Source organism: Archocentrus centrarchus, unplaced genomic scaffold (genome assembly GCF_007364275.1).
Source record: "Archocentrus centrarchus isolate MPI-CPG fArcCen1 unplaced genomic scaffold, fArcCen1 scaffold_24_ctg1, whole genome shotgun sequence".
NCBI classification, from domain to species: domain Eukaryota; kingdom Metazoa; phylum Chordata; class Actinopteri; order Cichliformes; family Cichlidae; genus Archocentrus; species Archocentrus centrarchus.
Genome location: NW_022060254.1, coordinates 6,611,694 through 6,638,064, shown reverse-complemented (window position 1 = coordinate 6,638,064; position 26,371 = coordinate 6,611,694). Strand labels below are relative to the sequence as shown.

The following is a 26,371-nucleotide window of genomic DNA, read 5'->3' as shown; positions in this document are numbered from 1 at the left end:
AATTCACACTCACACCTGTGGGCAGTTTAGAATCACCATTTAACTGAACTCCAAAACTACATGTCCATGGACCATTGGAGAAGACCAGATTTATGATTTATGAATCACTGAAACATAAAGAAGCGTCTAACCCAAGTGATGAACCAGTGTTGTGTCTTTCTATCACAGACAGCTGAGCAAAGAAGCAGTGTTAAATGGGCTCTTTAGGCTCTTTGTTACCAGCAGCCTGTCACAGAAACATCATCTCTGCTTTCATAGAGGTGCTCACACTTGCTGACCAATCAATGGACTGCATTTGATCGACAGCTGCTCCTTCCCCTCTTTGTTGTTGTCATGTGCTGAGGCTGTATTAAATCATTTGAGAACCTGGTGAGGACCAGATGATTTTTATTATGTCTTGATATGAAAAACCTTATTAATAAAAACGTTTCTGTTTCATGTCTGTACACTGAGCACATAAAAGCTGATTGTAACAATGACACAAGCCTACAGCAGGAGCTGCAATAAGACATCCATCAGAGTTTAGGAGGAGCGTGGCTCAGCGTGGTGGTGTGAAGCTCCTCCATCAGGCTGAGTGTGTCCTCAGTTTCCTGTCAGAGACAAACATCAATGATTCCTGCTGTTCACCTCTGACCTTCACCACACACACTATGTATGTAAATGTTACCTGCTCTCACTGAGGAATACACCACATCGCCATCAGCCGACTGCTCTGTAACACACAGTTAAAGCATTAGACTGTAGCTGTGTCCAAATTCAGAGGCCACATCCTTCGAAGGCTGCATTTCAAGTCAATTCAATTTCAGTTCAATTTAATTCAATTTGTAGGCTGATTACATCACAGCGGGGCGATGAAGGCTGTCCAAATTTAAAGACTCCTCCAAATGTGGTCAACAAAGGGGTCCTTCTTTTCTTGACTTTGAAGGATGGGTCCAGTGTATCCTTCGTGGCCTACCATATCCCATGATTGATAGCTCATCAAAACTCAAACATGCAATGGCGAAGAATGGCCAGAAAGTTTGAATTATGACTGTTTGTGTGACAAAATAAAATTTTAAGATGTTTTCAGGCAAGAATATAAATATGTAAACCTCAAATATTAGCTCGTTTTATCAAGATATCGCTTAATTGCAAAAAATGGTCTGACGTTTTCGGATAGCAGCTCGCCTCACTATCTGTCAGCTGACTGGGCTATCAAGGTCGGAGAGAACGCCCGACTACCGGCACATACTTTTCAGAATCAGAATAGCTTTATTGTCATTATATGTCAAACATATAATTAAACTGGGTTCCAGAACACCCATCCAAGAAAAAAATCAAACAAACATGTGAGATAAGTGTCTGCGGCCATGCTGCCATCACAGTGAGGTGGTGCTGTTTAAAAAGATGGAAACAATAGTGAACACAGCCTTCCAGTCTCACTGAAAACTCTCACTCATCTGAATTTTCTTGGTTCCTTCTTTGCCGAGCAGATACAGACACTTCTCCAAGATTTAATCCATTCCGCATGCAAGCCTCAAGATTCGCATCCAACTTGTGATTCAGCTCCAGCAGATACTGAGTCTGAGTTTGTACTGCTCTGCACATACCTTCACACTGCTCACTGCTTTCTCCTCATGGAGAAAATTTGATCAATAGTGTTGACAAACCAGCTGACCAGATCCATAATTTTAATTTCCAGTTCAGAAGATATGTAAAAAGAGACTCTTAAAGCACAGTGAAACAGCAAAGCAGGGTAAATTAGGAGGGGTTGGGAGGGAAAGAAAAGGCGTCCACCTCTGCCGAGGTCCAGAAGAGAATCCCCGCTGGCTGAGTGGAAGTTAAACACAGATATAACTCACTCAGATGATCTCTAACGGTTTCGGTGTTTCATTTGTTCCTGAGCAAATCGTTTTGGCTGAAATTAAAGTTAAGCAAAAGTTCACTTCCATTATAACAGCTTCTTTTCCACAGCTGTGCTTCACACTGTCACAGTTGCAAGGTGACATGAACTATGCTCAAGAGAGGGAAGGCTACGCAGATGTGAAAGCTTGACCGGACAATTTCATATCCAGTCTGCGTAGGCCGGGTTCTTTGAAGGATGTAGCCCCTGAATTTGAATTTGGATACAGCTCTCGTGTGTCTGTATGCAGCACCACTGTTTTAGTCTTTGTGAGTTCAGTGATGTCTCAAGCTTCCCCCACAGGCTCATAGAGAAAATATAACTTGAAGTTGTTGAAATTACACTGCCTGGCCAAAAAAAAGTTGCCACCTGGATTTAACTACGCAAATAGGTACGAGCTTCCTATTGGATAATTACTGCATGGCTGATTAGATGTCAGTCTGTTTGCGAAGGGTCAAATCATTGGCATGCATCAGGCAGAGAAAACATCTTAGGAGATTGCAGAAACTACTAAAATTGGGTTAAGAACTGTCCAACGCATTATTAAAAACTGGAAGGATAGTGGGGACCCATCGTCTTTGAGGAAGAAATGTGGCCGGAAAAAAATCCTGAATGATTGTGATCGTGATCACTTAAATGTTTGGATAAAACAAATCGAAGAAAGACAACAGCAGCACTCAGGGCTATGTTTAATAGTGAAAGTAAGAGCATTTCCACACACACGATGTGAAGGGAACTCATGGGATAGGGACCGAACAGCTGTGTAGCCTTAAGAAAACCACTAATCAGTGAGGCTAACTGTAAAAAAAGCTTCAATTTGCGAGGGAGCATAAAGATTGAACTCTGGAGCAATGGAAAAAAGTCATGTTGTCTGATGAGTCCAGATTTACCCTGTTCCAGAGTGAAGAGCGGCAGGTGAAGTGATGCACCCATCATGCCTAGTGCCTACTGCACAAGCCTGTGGCAGTTTGTCAAGTCTAGGTTCAGCTACATTATGTGCTCAAAGAATGAGGTCAGCTGACTACCTGAATATACTCAATGACCAGGTTATTCCATCAATGGATTTTTTCTTCCCTGATGGCACGGGCATATTCCAAGATGACAATGCCAGGATTCATCGGCCTCGACTTGTGAAAGTTGGTTCTGGGAGCATGAGACATCATTTTCACTCATGGATCGGCCTCCACAGAGTCCAGACCTCAACTCCACTGAGAATCTTTGGGATGTGGTGGAGAAGGCTTTGAATCTGCCATCATCACTGCAAGATCTTGGAGAAAAATTGATACAACACTGGATGGAAATAAATGCCACAGCAAATGAATGCCGTAATCAATGCTAAAGGCGGTCCAACAAAATGTTAGTGTCTGACCTTTTTTTTTGGTTGTGACTTTTTTTTTTTTGGCCAGGCAGTGTATATGGAATTTGGTGATGAATCCGGTCTTTAAGTCTGACGTCATTTTCGGGTCCAAATGCTCCTAAATAAACAGCAATGGCATAACCAATGACTGTTTAGTATTAAAGATGATTGTAACGTACCCTATCAGCTGCAGCATTTCCTCTTCTCTTTCTCATCGGTAAAATGACAGCTGAGTGGGTTTCTTTTCGAGTCGGATCGGTTAAAACAACCAGGGACACAGCATTGCAGCATATTGATCAGGTGACAAATGGAAATCTACGTCATCACTTAACAACCAGATAAGTTCCAGGAGTGGTTGTCATGGTTACCTGTCATCCTGCCAGCTTTCTTCTTTTTGTTGAAGACCACCTGACCATAGGTGACCTCAGCAGGACCTGAAGACAGAAATATGAATTAAGTACCTGCAGCTTCAGCTCTGACTCTCTGATTGGTCAGAATGGGGCCCCTCAACTCCCCCTGAGTCACTGTTAGTGATGACCCCAACCCTCACCCTATATCTGAACCCCATGTTTTGGAGAGAAGGAAACAGAACTTTTTAAAAATTATAATTGATGCAAATGTTAAAATACCTTCAGAAAAGCAAAGAGTGCAGCTGTGTTCAGCCTGAATGAAGAGGATAAAAAAACTAGAGACTAACCTTCTCCAGCTGTAGCTTTGGTCTAACTAAACCTCTGATGAAGCTTATCAGACTTAACGTGGTGTGGGGGGAATAACTCATCAAAGTTTCTTTGTTTCCTGGTTTGATTCAGAGGGGATGGTATCAGGTCATTATGAAGCTCTGAGGAGTTTTATGAAGCATAAAGCAGCAGGAGTCATCCAGACATGGAGGTAAACTGTCAGAGAGCTGCTCCTCTGCTGCAGCTGGACTCTGTGATCGTACCTGAGACCAGACTGACTGTTTGATGCTTTCTGTCCATACATGACCTACACACTGAACCACTTTCATCACCACCATCATCATCACCATTATCATCATCATGATCACCATCGTCATTATCCTCAGCCTCCTCATCATCAAAATTGTCCCCATCATCATCATTACCACTACCATCATCATCATCACTGACAACATCATCATCACTACCACCGTCACCATGATCATCATAATAACAATAATCGTGATCAACAGTTTTCTGTTCATTTGTACCTGCAGTGTGATTTGTCACATCAGAGTATACAACATGTGGTTCAGCTGGATTTTTGTCTAAAAAAAAAAAAAATACACACACAGACACACACACACACACACACACACACACACACACACACACACACACACACAGACACACACACACACACACACACACACACACACACACACGTATCTAAATGTTACCTGCTCTCACTGAGGAATACACAACAGCCCCATCAGCTGACTGCTCTGTAACACACAGAGTATAAAGCATTAGCCTGTGTGTGTCTGTCTGCAACACCACTGTTTTAATCTGAGTTCAGTCATGTCTCTAGCTCCCCCTACAGGCTCATGGAGGAACTATAACGTGAAGTTCTTGAAATTATGTTGAATTTGGTGATGAATAAGTTCCAGGAGTGGTTGTCATGGTTACCTGTCCTCCTGCCAGCTTCCTTCTTATTGTTGAAGACCACCTGACCATAGGTGACCTCAGCAGGACCTGAAGACAGAAATATGAATTAAGTACCTGCAGCTTCAGCTCTGACTCTCTGATTGGTCAGATTAGGACTCTCAGAGTTTCATCATCACCTGTTTCTCCATCTGAGCCTCAGCAGCAGTTTGTGAAAGATCCACAAAATGTGAATTTGATCCTTTGATCATTTACCTGAACATGAAGAGATTCATTTCCACATACACAAAGTGCCCCCACCTCCCCCTGAGTCACTGTTAGTGATGACCCCAACCCTCAACCTGAACCTTAACCCCATGTTTTGGACAGAAGCAAAAAGAACCTTTTTTAAAATTATTATTGATGTAAATGGCAGCACTGTGGCATGGTGGTTAGCACTGCTGCTTTACAGCTCTAATAACATCTAGAAGGTCTGGTTTGATTCCACATTGGCTCAGACCTCTCTGTGTGGCGTTTGCATGTTCTCCCTGTGTTTGTGTGGGTTTCCTCCCACACTCCTAAGACATGCAGTTAGTGGGGTTAGATTAACTGGTCACTCTAAATTGCCCATAGGTGTGAATGGGAGCGTGAACGGTTCTCTGTCTCTCTGTGTTGGCCCTGCAACAGGCTGGCCACCTGTACAGGGTGGACCCTGCCTCTTTCCATATGATAACTGGGATGGGCCTCTCTGTGTCCAGAGAATGTGGTGTGGGAGGAAACTCTGCTAGCGCATCAAATTTGGTGCTTTCTTTGATTCCTGGTGTGATGCAGAGGGGAGGTTATGGCTCCTCTGCTGCAGCTGGACTCTGTGATCATACCTGAGAAGGTAACTGAGACCAGCCTGACTGTGTTTGATAGTTGTGTGCGATACTGCAAATTTTGGTATCGATTTAATACAAGTAAATATAGGGCCAGTATTGACGATATCAGTACCAATAACGATACTTTTGACTAAAGGCTGCTTATGTAGGGGAGAGTAGTGTCATGATTTGACATGAATCATCATTAGTTTGCCACATCTGAACACATTTTAAAGACCACTAAATCACTCTGATTTTTACTTTCCTCAATAACTAGTTAACACAATAAAGGTAAAATATCAAAACAATTCAATCATAGACTTAGTCTGTTACAGAGTTGATGAGTCCGCACAAAGGGTAGGTTTCAATAAAGTAATTTAACATAGCTTAATGGGCTGAATATATATTTGACTGCCTGAATATTGTCTATAGGAAATCAGTCTGCTTAACCCCTTAACTGGCAGCAAAAAAATCACCTGACAAAAACTACATAACACCCTCTGGTTATTATTGGCTCTGAACAACCCATTTCATAGCCTATTAACTGGCTGCGTCTGGTCCGCCGGCCGAATGAAGTGCATTTATATGGCAGGCTAGACCCGCCCATTTTGACTGACACCTCATTCGGCCAATCATGTTAAGAAATGGGTTTCCCAGAGCCAATAATACTCAGAGGGCGTCACGTAGCTTTGTCAGGTGATTTGGTGCAGCCAGTTACATGATTGGCCGAATGACGTGTCAATAAAAATGGGAGGGTCTAGCCTGCCATATAAAAGGGACTACAAACGGCCCGTCACCGGGCCCTTGCCAGTTAAGGGGCTACGTAACAGCTAAGATGATGTTATTTTTTAACATTAACTAATGCTGAAGAACCGACATGAGTGATCACTGAAACATCACTTTCACCAGTATATGAGCTACCTGGTTATTCTTAGCCTCTCTGAAAGGACTGTGACAGTGGGCTCTGTCTCCGGATCGGGGTCTGGGTCTGTCTGAGGGATACCCTTCCTCCTGCTCCTCGGGAACCAAGCTTTTTCTTTTTTGTGCTCTTTAAATAAGTCCATGATGTTCCCACACTAGAGAATTTCCTCACAAAACGCATCACTGTTTACACTGTTTTCATTTCCAGCTGTATAGTACATCTGCACGACGCTCGGCGTTCTCACTCACTGCAGCCGACATGACTGCTCAGTGCCACTGAGTCACGTGACCACAGAGAACTAATCACAGCGGTGCAGAGACTCGGGAGAGGAGGGAGTGGGGCAAAGAGTGCCTGCATGAGAGGAGCTGTGTTTGCACAGACATTTCTCACTCTCTGATGAACAGGAGCAACACACTGAACTTACAGGAGACAAATCAACTAAAGTATCGATCCTATCACGCTAATATTGTTCGATACCAATACCAGCTTCGTATCGATAATATCGATATTTTGTATCGATCCACCCACCACTAGTGTTTGATGGTCACTGTCTATACAAGTATACATACACACACACACACACACAATATTTCATGTATTCCCTGAAACTGTGGGTTGATTGAATATGCAAAGAATTGTGTGTGTGTGTGTGTGGGGGGGGGGGGGGGGGGGGGGGTATTTTGGTGAGACCCTCTTACAGCCTACCTCTCTGTGTGGTGGTGACTTCAGCATAAGTCACATCTAAAGGAGGGGAGGAGTCACTCCTTCCTGAAAAATGAAGGAGGAAACAAAGAAGCACATTAACATGAATAAACTGTTATGGAGAGGTGAGACTGTCCACAACCCTCTGACGTTCTGACTGCAGTCTTTAGTGTTTCACTGTGGAGAAGAAGTAAAGTTATGCTAATAGTTAATCGCATATCCTTATACTGGCTAATTGCCTGCAGTCATTTGCTGTAGTTTTCAGCATGGCTCACACATGTCCAGCCCATTCTTCTTTGAAGAACATCTCCAGCTCCTCCAGATCTGGTGGACTTCTTGGTGTTCAGTTCACCCAACAGATTTTCAGTGGGATTCAAGTTTGTGCAGGCCGGTCAGTAACATTCACTTTGGTCTTCTGGAGGCAGCTCTTCACCAGAAGTGACATGTTTTGAGTCTTTGTGTTGTAAGACAACAGACCCAGGCCCAATTCTACCGCTCACTGCTTGAGGTTTTTGTCAATGCGTGTTTTTTATTTGTGAAGGAGGACACCTGAAACACTTTAATTAAAAAATTAAGATGTTTAATATAGTAAAGAATCAGAAGATATCACAATGTGATAGATGTGGTCAATCTTGTTCAGAGAGACAGGCCTTCCCAGCCAGCTGCCTGTGCTCCCTTCCCCCTCAGAGCACTGCTCTAAGCTAAACATAACAATTTTATACTACCAGCACTATCAATTCAACAAGTTGGAGAGAAGTGGGTCGCTCTCACACAGTGCTGTGCGCCCTGGTCTTTTGGCCTCCCAAATAAAATAAGGACTTTATAAATGAATTTTCTGTGTTCTTATCAGAAGTTATGCCCAACTATGATCGTGTCCTTATTGCTGGAGATTTTAATGTCCATGTGTTGTCCTGACCACCCTATTGCAATAGACTTTTTAACTCTCATTGACTGGTGCAGTCCGTGTCTGGTGCCACTCAGGAACGTGGACACACACTAGATCTCGTTTTGACACACGGTCTGCCTGTTCTTAATCTGGAGATCTGTGAGGCAGTGTTTTCTGACCACAGGCCTGTCCTGTTTGGGATCTCTGGGCTGTACTGTAGTGAAACCTCTGCCTGCTGCTCACAGATGGATCATGAACCCTTCCACAGCTCTTCAGTTCTCCACTGTTTTCACACAGAACTGTGTCATTCCTGAGTGTGTAGGTGATGATACAGAGGGGTCGAGTTTATGGTTTCATAACACCTGCCAAAACATTATTGACATTGTGGCTCCATTAAAGATTAGTCTCAAGCTAAACATGAGCCTTGGCTGAATGACTCGACCCGCTCAGTCAGACGCGAGTGTCGCAGAGCTGAGCAGAACTGGAGAAAAGACAGATTACAGGTGTCCTTTCCAATTCTAAGAGACTGTTGGCGTCACTATCAGTCAACTGTAAAAGAGACCAGGACTAAATATCTCTCAGCTATTGTTGTCTCAAATTGTCACAAGCCTCGTGGGCTGTTTAAAACCATCAGTAGTGTTTTAAATCCACCACAGTCTGACTGCATTGAAGCCTCCTTTGATGTCTGTGAAAGATTTTTGCAGTTCTTTATCAGTAAGGTCACCACTGCAAGGGCTCTTATGTCTCCTCCTGTGAATGACCCCTCAGTCTCTGTTTCCTGCTCTGCCGTTTTTGACAGTTTTAAGCCTGTAACTTTGGGATTTCTACAGGAGCTTGTTGGTCACTTGAAGCCTTCTGGTTCTCCAAATGATGTTATCCCTCCTTGTGTTTTTAAAGAAATCTTTCTGCACTAATTGTGCTCAGGTGTTGTCCCTGTAAATTTCAAACATGCTGGTGTGCGGCCTCTGATAAAAAAGCCTGGTCTGGATCCCACAGTTTTGGCTAACTTTAGACCTATTTCTAGTCTGCCTTTTTTTTAATCAAAAATCCTTGAAAAGGTGGTTTACAGTCAGCTAATGACCTTTTTAAATGAGCACAATATTTTTGAAGTCTTCCAATCTGGTTTTAAACCCCTGCACAGCACTGAATCAGCACTTTTAAAAGTTTTTAATGACATCTTTTTAGCTACTGACTCAGGTGATTGTGGTGTTCTTGTTCTTTTAGATTTAACTGCTGTCTCTGATACAGTTGACCATAAAATTTTAACCTCTCATTTGGAGAAGTGGGCGGGAATCAGGGGTACAGCCCTGAGTTGGTTTCAGTCGTACTTGTCAAGTCGGAGTTTCTGTGTTGGAGTTGGTGAATTTGTGTCCTCCACGGCTCTACTTGTGTGTGGGGTACCACAGGGCTCGGTTCTAGGCCCACTCCTTTTTACTCTTTTTCTATTACCGCTGGGCCACATACTTAGAAAATATGGTATCTCTTTCCACTGCTATGCAGATGACAGCCAGATATATGTGCCTCTTAAAAGGAAAGACTCCTACTCAGTGGCACAATTACTTAAATGCTTAGGTGACATTAAGGCATGGCTGGCTCTGAATTTCCTAAGTTTTAATGAGAAACAAACAGAGGTGATGGTTTTTGGTAACAACTCAGTGACCCCTCTGGTAGATCTGGGTCCTCTGGCACAGTTTCTCAAACCAACAATCTCAAACTTAGGAGTTAAAATAGATCCAGACATGAAGCTTGATATCCACATTAATGCTGTGGTCAACTCGAGCTTTTTCCACCTGAGGCCAAAATAAAGCCAATTCTCCAAAGGCGAGACTTTGAAACAGTAATCCACACCTTTGTCACCACTCGGCTGGATTACTGTAATGCACTTTATATGGGGCTTAGAGGGTCCACTATTGCTCGCCTTCAACTGGTGCAGAGTGCTGCTGGGTGGCTTTTAACTGGTGCCTGCAAACATGAGCACATTTCACCTGTTTTACTTCACTGGTTACCCGTTTGTTTTATGATCCATTTTAAAATTCTTTTATTGACTCTTAAATCTCTAAATGGTCTTGCCCCACCTGATCTCTCTGAGCTTCTACACACTTACATTCCCACCCGGTCACTCAGGTCGGCAGACCAGCGGCTTCTGACTGTGCCTAAAACCAGGTTTAAGCTCAGAGGGGACCGGGCCTTTGCAGTGGCAGCACCAAATGTCTGGAATGATCTGCCACTGCATATTAGACAGGCCTCATCACTCACACACTTTAAATCACTTTTAAAAACTCACCTTTTTCCTTTCGCTTTTAACATTAATTAAACACAGAGTCTGTGAGCTTTGTTATTTTTTTATATTTTTGTATTTTTTATGTAATTTTCAGGTATTTTAATGCATTTTATTGAGTTGTTTTATGTATATTATTGTTATATTGTACAGCACTTTGGACCCTGTGGTTGATAATAAAGCACTTTATAAATAAAGCTGGATTGGATTGGATAACACAGTTTTCTGTGTATTGAGTTTTTTTTATGGTGTTTTATTGCTTCTTTTGCTAAAGGAATGGTTTGAAAAATTGATAATAACTGTTTCTGTTTTCCTTTCTGTAAAAGTCATGACTGTTGCACTGTACTTTGATTGAAACTTTCAAGTCATATTAAAGACAAGTTTACAAAATATTCAAATTAATAGTAACCTTACAAAAAGACTAACAATCTATTTTTTCTTATATATAAAAACATGATCTTTGGGTTCCTTAGCGACTTCAGTCTATAATATATATATATATATATATATATATATATATATATATATATATATATATATATATATATATATATATATATATATATATATATATATATATAATATTAAATATGTTGGTAGGATGATGGTTAACCTTAATTCTAATGCTTAGAGGAATGTTTGAAAGATTTTTGGGGAAGTTAGGTGTAAACTATAACCTTATGTCTTGTGGTGTAACACTGGAGGTGACCAGAAATAACAATAAATGGTAAATGGACTAGCTCTTATATAGCGCTTTTCTACTCAGTCAGAGCACTCAAAGCGCTATTACAACATGTTTACATTCACCCATGCACTCCCATTCATACAAGCACTTCCATGTTTGCTAAGCTAAGTGCTTTTTAATTAACTACCATTCACACACATTCATACTCCGACGGGACGGTCGGAGAGCAACTTGGGGTTAAGTATCTTGCCCAAGGATACATTGGCATGTAGCCTGGAGTAGCCAGGAATCGAACCGCTGACCTTCTGATCAGTAGGTGACCTGCTCTACCTACTGAGCTACAGCCACCAATAGACATCTGTCTGCTCAGTGGGTCAAAGTTACAAAACAAACAAAGTAACAGCATGATAAGTATTTTCTGTCACCTCACCATCAGCACAGATACATATAAGGTATAATGATCACAGCAGCATCTGCACATCATCTGTCTGCTTCCTTTTGACAGAGAGCGCAGAAAGTTTCACTTCACATTATGAACTAATTTAAGAACCGTACGTTTAAAGTGAAACCTCACAGGTTTGTTTAAACTTCACTGTAGATAAAAAAGCCTTCATGTAAAATAGAATATGAAGCCCAGAGTGAACATGACACTGGAACTCAGTTAAAGATGAATGAATTAACCAGTTAATACTTAAATACATTGTAAAACACAGAGTAAGTTAAAATAAAGATCTCTAGAATCTAAACTACAGTAGCTAGTTAGTAAAATCTGAAATATTAAGAAGTGGTTGCTCTTGTTGGAGTTATGGTATAAATTCCATTCTGTTTATTATAAATTATCATATCTTCTGTTTGTATATTTTCTATAAGTTGTTTTATGTACATATGATACTGTTGTTTTTATGTTTGAAATGGGAACACATGGTGACATTTCTTACAAAGGAAGTTGTAGTTACCTGCAGGCTGTTTCAAGCCTGCAGAGAACACATATAGGATACGTGTCTCGTATACGCCATGTTACATGCGCACATGTCACAGTACGCTTACGACCATATATGGTAAGGAAAAAGCCAAGAATATTGTTTATTACATGCTGTAAACTGCGTTTGGTGTAACCCACATGATCTTATTGTGAAAGTCCGAATAAAAGCGCTGCACAGGAAGCCGTCCTTTAGGACAGATAACTTCCGCTCAGCCGCGAGCTGAGTTGAAGGAACGGATCTCTCCTCCTTGCGCAAGTTCAAAAGAGTTGTGTGTTTGTTCTCTGAGTTATTAAAATGATCTGAACCTATCAGCTCTCAGCCTGCATTTCAGTTCAGCAGCCAAACTACAGAGTTCTTCCCTTGGCTGTGTCATTTCCTCCTGTCTTACACCGCTGTCACTCTGCCAGGAACCAAATGCACCAATGTGAAATGGCACAAAGGAAACAGCTGTTTCTTTTTACTGATTCGGCATCTGAAGCTGCTGAAGCTGTTTGTCCTCCACTGCTGAAACTGCTTCCAAGAGCCTTTCAGAGGAGGCTTTAGAAATGTGATCCTGCATGTGACACTGTTTGATTCTTGGATGCTTTATATGTTTGTACGAGCAGAGGTGGCAAAAGTACTGACATTCTGTACTTAAGTAGAAGTACAAGTACTTATGTTAAAAAATACTTTAGTAAAAGTCGAAGTACTGGTTCAACTTCTCTACTTAAGTAAAAGTAAAAAAGTACAGGCTCTGAAATGTACTCAAAGTAAGAAAGTAAAAGTAGTTTTTTGGAGGATGTTTCTACCTGCTATTTTTGTGTAAAACAAACCGAACCTCATTATATATTATTGTAATAATATAAAATAGTACATGAGAATACAAATGTTATTCCAATCTAAATTTTAATCCTAATGAATGCACTCAGCTTGAATCTGTTCTGTAGGACACAAACTGTGAAAGTGAATTTAAACACAGCTCTGTTCTCTGTGTCCTCCATAGTAGAGGGTGACTGTGCCTCCACCTAAACGCCAACATGAGGATACTCAGGGGTTACAGTGGGATTCAGAATGTGGAGGAACCCTAAGATCAGCTGTAGTGTCTCTGCATGGGGAGAAGAATCACAACTTTCTACTGTGAGCTGCAGTAAATGATGTTGGTGTGCAGGCTGTGATCAGCTGACCTGGTGCTCTGAGGTTTACTGCTCTGTGTGGATGAACTGAACTCACAAAGATGTAACCCAGTATTTCCGAGCTATCTGCTGATCTCCATCCCCTACACTGACAGCATACAGGCTGTAGAAATGTTGGATTCAGTGAATGAATCTCAGCATCAGCAGCTTTGATTCAAACTCATCTCTGCTGCACTGATGTAACCTGTAACTCTGACCATGAACACAGCCTCTGTGCACCAACACAGAGCTTTACTGTAAATACAGTACAACAAACTAACCTATTTAGTAGCCCCTTAACTGGCAAGGGCCCGGTGACGGGCCGTTTGTAGTCCCTTTTATATGGCAGGCTAGACCCTCCCATTTTTATTGACACGTCATTCGGCCAATCATGTAACTGGCTGCACCAAATCACCTGACAAAGCTACGTGACGCCCTCTGAGTATTATTGGCTCTGGGAAACCCATTTCTTAACATGATTGGCCGAATGAGGTGTCAGTCAAAATGGGCGGGTCTAGCCTGCCATATAAATGCACTTCATTCGGCCCGCGGACCAGACGCAGCCGATTAATAGGCTATGAAATGGGTTGTTCAGAGCCAATAATGACCAGAGGGTGTTATGTAGTTTTTGTCAGGTGATTTTTTTGCTGCCAGTTAAGGGGTTAAACACTAAACTGCAGTATTTTCATAGAATCTTTGAATTACACAAAGTCAGCATTCTTCAGTTTATTTTCCAGTCCTTACCTTTAATTCTAACCTCTCTTCTTCCTCTCCTGTCCTCTTTCTCCATCTCTGAGTGAACTTCTCTCTCTTTGCTCTCCCTGAAATACAGCAGCTCTTCTTTTAGCTTGCAGACACACTGTGTGACAAACTGCACACACTTTGTGTGTTTGCTGATATTTGTTGAGCATTTAGAAACGTTGCATTTACCTGCCACACGTTACTCCCTTCATGCTCGCTCCTCTTCAGTAGCGCTAGCTAATCTGTTTATGTGCCGCAGCGCAACTTACGGACTCGGTCCGGCCCGATTATAGCGCTATAAATGATACATTACTTATATGGGTTTGCGTATTTAATCCCTTTGTACGAGATAAGCCCCGATGATGGAGGATACGCAGTACGATTGTCTCTTATGTGTTATTATTACTCCGTTTAGGCTCAGATCGTTTTATGTTTGAAGGCGCACTGACCGGAAATGCAAACTTCTCTCTGACGTTAAAAGTAACGAGTCTGTTTGAAAATGTAAGAAGTAGAAAGTACAGATACTTGTGTAAAAATGTAGGGAGTAAAAGTAAAAAGTAGTCAGAAAAATAAATACTTAAGTAAAGTACAGATACCTGAAAAATCTACTTAAGTACAGTAACGAAGTATTTGTACTTCGTTACTTCCCACCTCTGTGTATGAGTGAGCACACAATCCACACTGAACTGTTGAGTCTGACAGACTTCATACCTTTTAGTTTCCTGCAGAAGATCAGAACTCCAACCAGAACCAGAAGAACCACAGAAACCAGACCTGCTACAACTGGAATGATGGAGGAGGAGAAAAGAGGAGGAGGGAGGGCTGTGGGAGAGGAGGGACAAGCAGAAATACCAGGAGAGGTGCAGGCTGTGGTGCTCTGTACATGAGGAGGAAGAGCTGTAGGAGAGATGATGAAGATGGTTCAGTCAGTTTATTATCAGGTCAGCAGATTAGGGCTGGTCTTTAAACAGGAAGCGATCTCAGTGTGCTGACCTCTGACCCTCAGAAAGCTCTGAGGAGATGATCCCAATGTATCAGTGGAACATGAGTAGAGACCTTCATCAGACTGCTGGATGTTAGTGATGGTGTGCTCTGATTTACCAGATCCAAGAACACTTCCATTAAAAAAGAAATAAGCTGCGACTGTGTCACCATTCTTTTGTCTGCAATGCAGGGTGATGTCACTTCCTGTCCTCACAGGAAGTGCAGGAATCTCCAGGATAAGAGAATCATCTGACCAACAAAGACACAAACAGAGTGATTCAGAGACAGAGTTCCACCAGAGAGACAGCTGCAAACATCTGTCTGTACCTGAAACACTGATGGAGACTTCATCGCTCTGCTGTCCAGAAAGGTTTACACAGGAGAAATTTCCACCAGAGGAAAAGGAGAGATCCAGAACACAGGAGGATTCAGTAACTGACACGAAACCTGCAGCTGCTCCACAGTCCTCAGCGAGTCCTCCTCTGGTCCTCTTCACTGTCCATCCACCAACTGTCTGTCCATCATCAACACAACTCAGAGACACTGAAGAAGAAGATCCTCTGAAGAACTGCTGAAGGTTTGGACTGACAGACAGAGAGACTGGAGGACAGACAGACAGAGTAAATGTGTTTGTGTTCTTGTTGGAGTCTCTCTGATTGTTTTCACTTCCATCAACTCACCTGCAGAAACAGTCAGTGCAGACAGCAGCAGCACACACACACCTGCAACAGGAGGACAGAGGTCACTAAAGGTCAGAGTTCATTAGAGGTCAAATGAAAGTGTGGGAGAATCACTTTAGTGATTGAGAATACAGCTTCACTTGGGGATAGAACAGTTCATCTACTAATCAGATGCTCGTAGTTCGATCCCTGGCTGCTCCAGTCTGCATGTTAAAGTATTTTTGGGCAACATCCTGAACCCTGAGCTGCTCCTGATGCATTCATGGGAGTCTGAATGTTTGTGAATGTTACACAAAGTGTTTAGGCATGGAGAAAAATGTGACTGGGTAAATGAGGCTTGTAGTAAAACGTGTTTTAACTGCTGCGATTCCTTAGCAACCACTGGTTACTAGGGAAAAATGTGTATCCCCTAACTGGTTGCCACATAGTTGGTAGCATTTACAGGATAAAATTGGTTGCAGTGTGGTATACAACACTGGAAAGCAAGCTTTGAAATAAGAGGTTTCTGGATCAACCAAAAGATTTCTGGGACAATGGTCCTCATTCACTAGTATTTGCATAGAAATGTTCTCACACTGTGTAAACAGCAAAAACAAAAACAACTGTGTACAAAAATTACCATCTGATTCATTTAACTTGCATGCTTTTTTCATACTGTTTTGCACATGTTAGTAATTTAAAATCCATCTAAACCAAAGGGCTTGCGCAATCTGCGTACTACCATGCCCCATTTTTCTATACAAAGAGATGTGTTTATTGATACTTATACAAAATGGTGATAATATTGTAAGAGAGACTCCTGCACCACTAAGGCAAGAAAGCAGCAGAACATCAGACTGAAGAAACTGAAACAATGGTGTTTGAGGAGGAAGCCAGAAAAGGCGGACCTTTCCAGAGTTTTTTCCACTGGAGTGTTTTGGGCTGAAATAATGGAGGTTCTGAATATCACTGAGACAGCAGTAGTAGTAGTATTAACAGTAATGCAATCACTAACAGTTTAAATCTTTACATTTTCTAAGCCAGGCCATCATTTGTTTATATATATCTGATCGAAGTACAAATAAATTCAGGTATAAAAATAATGACAAATCACTGATTTCCATTTGAAACATTAATATGCATAATTTATACAGAAATTTCTTTTTTTTTATCTTCATTCACAAACAGTCCAATGCCCTTTGGACAGAGAAGACCAAAGTGGAGATGATTGGCCATAATACAAAACTAAACTCAGCATATCAGCACAAACACCTCAGAACAGCTGTCAGCACAGTGATGGAGGGCTGAGGATTTGGGCACCTTGCATCAATGAGTCATGAACTCGTCTGTATACCAAAGTATTCTAGAATCAATTGTGAGGCCATCTGTCCCACAGCTAAAGCTTGGCCTCAAATTGATCAATGCAACAGGTCAATGATTCCAAGCGCAGCAGCAAATCTCCAACAGAACAGCTGAAAAAGAAAAGAATCAAAGTACTGCAACGGCCCAGTCAGAGTCCAGACCTCAACCTGCTGTGGTGGGACCTTAACAGAACTGCACATGAACGAATGCTGCAAATGTCAAAGAAGCGAATTGATGTCATAAAGAAGAGACAGAGTTCCTCCACAACAATATAACAGCCTCATAAAGTTATTGTGCTGTTTTCTATAAAAAAAATTGTAATTTAAGCAGTGGTAATGTGACCACATTTGTACAATGCTGCCACCTAGTGGACCTTTTATTTTATTTTTAATGGAATAGATTTGTAGCTAATCAGTGAAAGCAGTTGGTTACAGGGAAAGCAGCTAAGCACATGGTGCAAAAGAGTGCCCTTTCTTACGCTTGTGCCTTGGACACATTTGTCTGTAAGTAGTTCATGCATTAGTTCTGACTATGTTTTCTACTATTTGTTAGTCTTCTGATGTTTTATTTTGGATAATTTTATAGTTGCTATTCTTGTTAAGCTAGCCTGTTAAGTTGGGGAATGTTCTACATGTATAGTTAGCTGCTTAGTAATGTGTCATGAGGAGTCCATTACAGTGTGTGTATATTAATATATGATTATGTTTCTGTATTTTTTCAGTTTTACACTGGCGACACTTCTTAATTAAACTGTGCAAAGCCAAGCAAGGACTTGTGAGTTTATTGGAGTATCAAAGTGTTAACTAGCTGTCTAGCTCTGCCAGAAACGCACTGCGAGGGCAGCATAGTAAAAAGACACTTACGCAGCGGGCTCAAGCACAACAAGGGAAAACTCAGGCACCATGAGTCTACGCTCAGGCAAGTCCTATGCTAAGGAATATAGTCTGGCTACTGAGCAGCAACCACATGCAGTAAGTCAAGATGTAGAAGCCTGCGATCCACCTGACAAGGAGGAGCCTCCCCATACACATGATACTAAATCACAGTATTCCAAGAAGTCTTCTAAGTCGTCGCAGCGGTCCAGTGAAGCATCAAAGTCCACAGCAGCTTCAGCCACCAGAGCACGTGCTAAGGCGAAGGCAGCTCGAGCTCAGCTGGTATTTGCAGAGAAGGAAGCTAGTGTTATGAAGCAAAAAGCTGACCTCGAAGCTAGTCTCCACATTCTCCACAGCCAAAAGATTGTGGCAGCTGCAGAGGCTGAAGCTTCAGCTTATGAAGATGAGGAAGTTGAAAGCGGGGAGAAGCATTACAAACTACATGTTCCAGAAAAGCCTCTCAGCCCAGCTGAACGCACAAGCGATTATATTCAACAGCACTCAGAGTTGTTCGGCAGAGAATCATCCTCCAAACAAATGCCAGCGGACTCTGTAAAATATAATCCAATCACTCCCCAGAAGCACAAACATCCAAGTTTGAAAGACTTTGAGACAAAGGAAAAAGAACCAGGGAAGACACCTCCATCCAACCCTTACCGTCAAAGGTCTCAGCTGGTTAGCTTGCCCAATAGGGGGTCTGAACCTGAGCCACGCAGTGCACAGGAGCTTGCTCGATATCTCATGCGCAGGGAGTTTGTGACTTCGGGGCTTTTGGAATTTGATGACCGACCCGAACACTACTGGTCATGGAAAGCATCTTTCGTTGGTGCCACTCAGGACTTAAATCTTTCAGCCAGGGAAGAATTAGACTTGCTGATCAAGTGGCTGGGAGCAGAGTCAGCAGAACAGGCACGGAGAATACGTTCAGTGCACATTCTCAATCCCTCAGCAGGTCTCAACATGGTGTGGCAACGTCTGGAAGAATGCTATGGGACAGCAGAAGTCATAGAAAATGCGCTGCTTAGAAAGATAGAAAATTTTCCTAAGCTAACCAATAAAGACAACGACAAACTGCGGGAACTAGGGGACATCCTTCTTGAACTGGAGTGTGCTAAAGAAGAAGGATTCCTACCCGGTCTGGCATATTTAGACACTGCTCGTGGTGTAAACCCTATAGTCGAGAAATTACCGTACAGCCTGCAAGAGAGATGGGTTACTCAAGGATCCAAATACAAAGAGGACTATGGGGTAGCATTCCCACCTTTTTCTTATTTCTCACAATTTGTCCGGCAGCAGGCCAAGGTTAGAAATGATCCTAGCTTTGCTTTCTCCGCTTCAACCAGTCACATACCTGCAAGGACAGAAAAGGCCACAAAATACAGTAACAAAGCTTCCGTAAGTGTGCGCAAGACAGAGATCTCTTCCGAGACCACAGATTGTGGTATCCTTTCTACTGGAAAGAAAGGGATTGAGCCAGATAGAGAGTGTCCAATCCACAAAAAGCCTCACCTGCTTAAAAAATGCAGAAGCTTTAGAAGCAAGCCATTAGAAGAACGCAAAGCATATCTGAAAGAACACTGTATTTGCTTCAGATGCTGTGGATCAACACAACATATGGCTAAAGACTGCAAGGTGGCAATCACATGTTTTGAGTGTAACAGTAATGTCCATATCACAGCTCTACACCCTAGTCCACCTCCAGTGGTTAAAGGAAATACTGTGGTGGAGAAGGAGGAAAACGAGGAGCATGCAGAGAGGACATCTTCAGTCACATCTAAGTGTACAGAGGTTTGCGGGGATATGGGGAGCCCTCGTTCATGTGCTAAGATCTGTTTAGTTAAAGTATATCCAGCAGGGAAAAGAGGAGAAGCTATCAAGATGTATGCGGTGCTGGATGAGCAAAGTAACAAATCACTTGCAAGGACAGAATTCTTCCAGCTCTTTGACATCAAGGCCAGTCCACTTCCATACACATTAAAAACGTGTGCAGGAACAGTGGAGGCCTCAGGCAGAAGAGGCAACAACTTTGTGCTTGAATCAGTGGATGGAAAACTACAGCTTCCTCTCCCCACTTTAATTGAATGTGACATGGTGCCAGATGATCGATCGGAGATTCCGACCCCTGAGGTTGTGCAGCATCACCCACACCTACGGCCAGTTGCCAATAAGATTCCAGAGGTGGACCCCGACGCTCCAATCCTTCTCCTCTTGGGAAGAGATATCCTAAGGGTGCATAAGGTAAGGGAGCACATCAATGGGCCTCACAATACTCCTTATGCGCAGCGGCTTGACCTGGGCTGGGTCATCGTGGGAGAAGCTTGTCTGGGTGCAGTGCACAGACCAGAGAAAGTAAACGTGTACAAAGCAAATGTGCTACATAACGGTCGCACATCCTTCCTCAGTCCATGTCCAAATAATATTCAGATAAAGGAGGACTATGGCAACATCTTACATCAGCCCACCACTGTTAACAGTGCAGAAAAGAGAGGCCGTTCTCAGAACACAGATAGCTTTGGATGCTCAGTGTTTGAGAGGTCTAAGGATGATGACAAACCAGCATTATCGGTGGATGATAAGACCTTCCTGGACATCATGGACAAAGAAGTTTATCAGAATGAGGAGCACAGCTGGGTGGCGCCCTTACCATTTCGTACTCCTAGACAACGCCTTCCAAGCAATAGGGAGCAGGCAGTAAAGCGTCTCCGTTCACTCAGGAAGACACTGGAGAGAAAGGCGGAAATGAAAACTCACTACATAGAGTTTATGCAGAAAACACTTGACAGTGAGCAAGCTGAGCTAGCACCACCTATGGAGGAAGAGAAAGAACACTGGTATCTGCCAACATTCGGTGTGTATCACCCAAGGAAACCAGAGCAGATAAGAGTCGTATTTGATTCAAGTGCTGAGTGTGAAGGCGTGTCTCTGAATGATGTACTCCTCAAGGGCCCAGATTTAAACAATACTTTGTTGGGAGTTCTTCTGCGGTTTCGCAAAGAGGCTGTAGCTATCAGTGCAGATGTGCAACAAATGTTTTATTGTTTCATTGTCAGAGAGGACCACAGAGACTATCTTCGTTACCTCTGGTACAAGGACAGTGATCTCAACACAAATATGGTAGAGTACAGGATGAAAGTGCATGTGTTTGGAAACACTCCATCCCCTGCCGTGGCCATATATTGCATGAGACGTGCTGCAGAGAAGGGTGAAAAAGAATACGGTTCTGATGCAAGGCAGTTTGTGGAGAGGCAGTTTTATATGGATGATGGCCTTACATCAGTTTCCACACCAGAAAAGGCAATAGATCTCCTGGCAAGAACTACGCAGATGCTAGCAGCATCCAATCTGAGGCTACACAAGGTGGCATCAAACAGTGGGCAGGTGATGGAAGCCTTTCCTGTGGAAGATCGTGCAAGAGACTTGAAGGATTTGGAGCTTGGTGTGGACCCTCTTCCTCTACAACGTAGCCTAGGACTCTACTGGAACCTGGAAACAGACAGCTTCACATTTCAGGTATCCCAGGAGGAGAAGCCATTTACTCGAAGAGGTGTGCTGTCCACAGTGAACAGCCTGTACGACCCTCTAGGGTTTGTGGCTCCAGTAGTAATGCAAGGAAAAGCATTAGTCCGGGAACTCTCACGTGGAAGTACTGACTGGGACACTCCGCTTCCTCCATACAAGCAAGATGAGTGGAACACATGGAAAGACTCTCTGAAGGCCTTGAAAAACCTGTCCATAAAGAGATGCTATATTCCTGTCTCACTGTCTTCAGCACAGACAAAGGAGCTGTACATTTTCTCAGATGCTTCGATAATGGCAATAGGAGCAGTAGCCTACTTGAGAGCAAGAGATTGTAATGGGAAAAATCATGTTGGATACGTCATGGGAAAGTCCAAGTTAGCCCCATGCCCAGCTCCTACCATTCCACGCCTTGAGCTTTGTGCAGCTGTGCTGGCTGTACAGTTGTATGAACAGATCAGAGATGAGCTTGATATCCAAATGGATACTGTGAGGTTCTTTACTGACAGCAGGATTGTACTTGGATATATTCACAACTCCAAAAGAAGATTTTACGTCTATGTGGCCAACCGGGTTGCTCGCATCAGACAATGTACCCATCCTGATCAGTGGTGCTACATCCCTACAAACCAGAATCCTGCAGACCATGCAACCAGATGTACATCAGCAGAACAACTGCAACAGAGCAGCTGGCTGTCAGGACCCAGTTTTATAACTTGTGACAGTGCAGAGGGGGTTCCTGAACCCTGTTTTTGCTCTCTTGTGAATCCTGACACGGATGCAGAAATCCACCTGAAGTCACAACCATGATCACCAGAACCATTGGGGCCCAATTAGGGTCATGACGCTTTGAGCGATTCTCAAACTGGAGAAAACTCTGTGGTGTTACAGCCAAACTGATTCACGTCGCAGCGTCCTTTAAAGAAAACCAGCAAGGAACAAAAGACAAAGGCTGGAAATGTTTCAGAGATAGGCCAACCCTGATGGAGCTCTCACAAGCCAAGATAGTGATTATACGTGCGGTGCAACAAGATGTCTTTAAAGAAGACTTAAAGTGTATCAAGGAGGGAAAGCCATGTAACAAGCAAAGCCAGCTCAGAAAGCTAAATCCTGTGACAGATGATAATGGTTTACTTCGGGTTGGAGGTCGCATATCGTGTGCAGACCTCTCAACAGAAGAAAAACATCCTCTGATCATTCCACACACTCATCACATTGCCACACTGCTTGTGAGATTCTATCATGAGCAAGTATCTCACCAAGGACACCATATAACAGAGGGAGCAATCAGAGTGGCTGGATACTGGATTATTGGTGGGAAACGGCTCGTGTCCTCTATTATACACAAGTGTGTTATTTGTCGCAAGTTGCGTGGGAAATTTCAAGAACAGAGGATGGCAGATTTGCCAGTTGACAGACTCACACCCGAGCCGCCATTTACAAATGTAGGCCTTGATGTGTTTGGACCCTGGACCGTCCCTGGACCGCATTTTGGATGCAATGCTGCTTCAGACAGGCCAGATGCGCCTCACACATGAGGTCTTGAGCACCCTCATGGCTGAAGTCATGGCAATCATGAATTCAAGACCCCTGGTTCCTGTGTCTACTGACCCAGACATGCCTACAGTCCTCACCCCAGCAATGCTTCTGACACAAAAGACAAATCCTGTTGCAGCCCCCTCTGGAAAGTTCCAAATGGCTGACCTGCATGGTAAGCAGTGGAAGCAGGTCCAGTGTCTCGCAGACACTTTTTGGAAAAGATGGAAAGGGCAATATTTGTCCACTCTACAAAGTCGTAGAAAATGGATTCAAGGAAAGCCAAATATCAAAGTGGGAGATGTCGTCTTACTCAAAGACACCCAAGCTCACAGAAATGAATGGCCAGTAGGGGTGGTTGTTAAAACCCTGCCAAGCAAGGACCAGGCTATTCGCAAAGTGGAGGTGAAGATTGTGAAGGAAGGAACTGTCAAGGTTTTCCTGAGACCAGTTTCAGAACTTGTAGTCCTAATTTCTGAGGAAAATTGAACAAAAACAGAAGAGATTTCAGTTTCCTAATTAGAGACATTTCTTTAGTTTGATAGTGGCATGATAACATCATGCCAAGCGGGGAGTGTGCTGTTTTCTATAAAAAAAATTGTAATTTAAGCAGTGGTAATGTGACCACATTTGTACAATGCTGCCACCTAGTGGACCTTTTATTTTATTTTTAATGGAATAGATTTGTAGCTAATCAGTGAAAGCAGTTGGTTACAGGGAAAGCAGCTAAGCACATGGTGCAAAAGAGTGCCCTTTCTTACGCTTGTGCCTTGGACACATTTGTCTGTAAGTAGTTCATGCATTAGTTCTGACTATGTTTTCTACTATTTGTTAGTCTTCTGATGTTTTATTTTGGATAATTTTATAGTTGCTATTCTTGTTAAGCTAGCCTGTTAAGTTGGGGAATGTTCTACATGTATAGTTAGCTGCTTAGTAATTTGTCATGAGGAGTCCATTACAGTGTGTGTATATTAATATATGATTATGTTTCTGTATTTTTTCAGTTTTACACTGGCGACACTTCTTAATTAAACTGTGCAAAGCCAAGCAAGGACTTGTGAGTTTATTGGAGTATCAAAGTGTTAACTAGCTGTCTAGCTCTGCCAGAAACGCACTGCGAGGGCAGCATAGTTATACAGAAAACCATCACTGCAACTTATTGCTGCTAAATGTGGATCTACAAGCTACTGAATCCTGGGATTTAACACGACAGGAGTGTCCTTTATAGCATATTGCTTTATATATCTAGCTAATCTCTTTCATATATTCAGCAAATCAGGGTACATCTGCATCAACCACAGTGTGAAACTCAATGTATCTCTTATGGTAACAAATATATAATCAGCATTAGAATCTAAAGGAGACCCTACAACAGGGTTCTAAAAATTACCATGGTTCTCAGTTCCTGTAGTGCAGACAGAAAAAAGGGAGTGCCACCATGAATGGTTACAGGAACTATAAAACAGTTACTGTGGTGTTAAAGCACACAGTAAATATGTGATTCAAGTTGTGTCCTTGTTCTCTCAGTAATAATACACACAAAGACACAATAAGACCTCCAGCTGGGTCACATTATCACGTTAGCTTTCACTGACATTACATTCACTGACTGAGTAGCTTTGAATGGGGACCTGCTGTATTTGGATCCTGCAGCTTGTGTAAATGAAGAAGGTGAGTCAGATTTAGTTCATAAAGCTGACACATCCCAATCATTACCATGTTTTAATCAACAAACACTCACACTGACTCAAATCTACACTTTATTACAAGTTTAGTATCTTTGTGGCTAGGAGCAGACACTTTCTGTGATCGCTGCTGATTTACTGACTCTTACCCAAGGAGTAGCAGTAACTGGTCTGAGTGTTGGACTATCTCACAGTTACAGGTCAGAGGTAAATTGTGGGGACTATAATCAGCAGCTGAGGCTCTAACTGTGTTTTAGCTCAGTCTTTGTGCTGCTGTGAGTCACTCTCTGCTGGAAATGTGTGTTTTCCTCTACAAAGGTGTGTTAAAGCTGGAATGAATGGATTAATGAGTGTAAGAAGACGAGGATTGACTCACCAAGGAGCAGAGAAACAGATGCAGCCTTCATGTTGTCTGGATGACGACTAAATGAAGTCTGACCAACAGAGCGACGGCTTCAGCTACAGCATCTTCACTTCCCTGTTCACACTCAGCGTCACTGGCTGAGCCCTGCATAAACCTGCTGCTATTATAATGGTGTAAAAGCCACTATATCAAAGTTTAGTCCAAAGTTTCTATAAAGTTTATTACTCATTTATAGCTATTGAATAATTAAAACATGATGTATGAATATTTTTGAATGTGCATTTGACTGGTTCTTAATGTAATTCCTTTTTATTTCAAAAGTGATGTCAGGTGAGGGGAAAGAATGGAGGGCTGCATTAGGCATGGGAGCATATAGTTTTTCTACTGTGTGAGTATGTTGTGATTATTCCAAAATAAACATTTGAAGTCTGAACTACTTCTGCTGTCATAAACCTCAGGATTGAGTTACTGTGGTAGCAGCCCAGAAGTGGCTTGGAAAAGACTGAAGGAACACCACTACAGTGGTATGTTTGTCTTTATGGAGGTCAGTGTGGTTTTGAATTTGTGTATGATGGTGAGACCGCAGCACGCTGATTTAGATGCAGTGTGCACAGTTTCTGCTCTTGAGTTTTTCTGATGTGATATAGAATTATTTCTCTCTCTCTCTCTCTCTCTCTCTCTCTCTCTCTCTCTCTCTCTCTCTCTCTCTATATATATATATATATATATATATATATATATATATATATATATATATATATATATATATATACATATATACAGAGTGGGTACAGAAAGTATTCGGACCCTTTAAATTTTTCATTTTGTTTCATTGCAGCCATTTGCTAAAATCAAAAAAGAAGTTTATTTTATTTCTCATTATTATACACTCAGCACCCCATCTTGACAGAAAAAAAACCCCACAAATGTGGAAATTGTGGAATGTGGAAAATGGCTGTCCACCAACGTTCACCATCCAACCTGACAGAACTGGAGAGGATCTGCAAGGAAGAATGGCAGAGGATCCCCAAATCCAGGTGTGGAAAACTTGTTGCATCATTCCCAAGAAGACTCATGGCTGTACTGGCTCAGAAGGGTGCTTCTACTCAATACTGAGCAAAGGGTCTGAATACTTATGACCATGTGATATTTCAGTTTTTCTTTTTTAATGAATTAGCAAAACCTTCTACATTTCTGTTACCGCTTAAGATGGAGTCAGACCCAGACTTTCTTGCTGTGAGGCAGCAGTGCTAACCACTATACTGCTGCCTTTCTTTTTTCCCAATAAAAATAATAAATAAAACTTGTGTTGGCTCTAATGAAGAAGAGCAGAACAGCGGAGCTACATACAGTGCCTTGCGAA

General features: G+C 42.4%; 1 protein-coding gene across 1 annotated transcript; it reads right to left on the bottom strand.

Moving 5' to 3' along the window:
• Positions 1-498: 498 nt before the first annotated feature.
• Positions 499-25,051, bottom strand: LOC115775654 (uncharacterized). Its single transcript, XM_030723126.1, has 11 exons — positions 25,021-25,051; positions 15,692-15,733; positions 15,339-15,611; positions 15,018-15,260; positions 14,739-14,924; positions 7,307-7,342; positions 4,865-4,930; positions 4,636-4,680; positions 3,608-3,673; positions 668-712; positions 499-590 (listed from the first exon to the last, which is right to left on the bottom strand). The coding sequence occupies exons 1-11, from the start codon at positions 25,049-25,051 to the stop codon at positions 583-585; spliced, it is 1,041 nt and encodes a 346-aa protein (XP_030578986.1). The 3' UTR covers positions 499-582.
• Between the last annotated feature and the right edge of the window lie 1,320 nt (positions 25,052-26,371).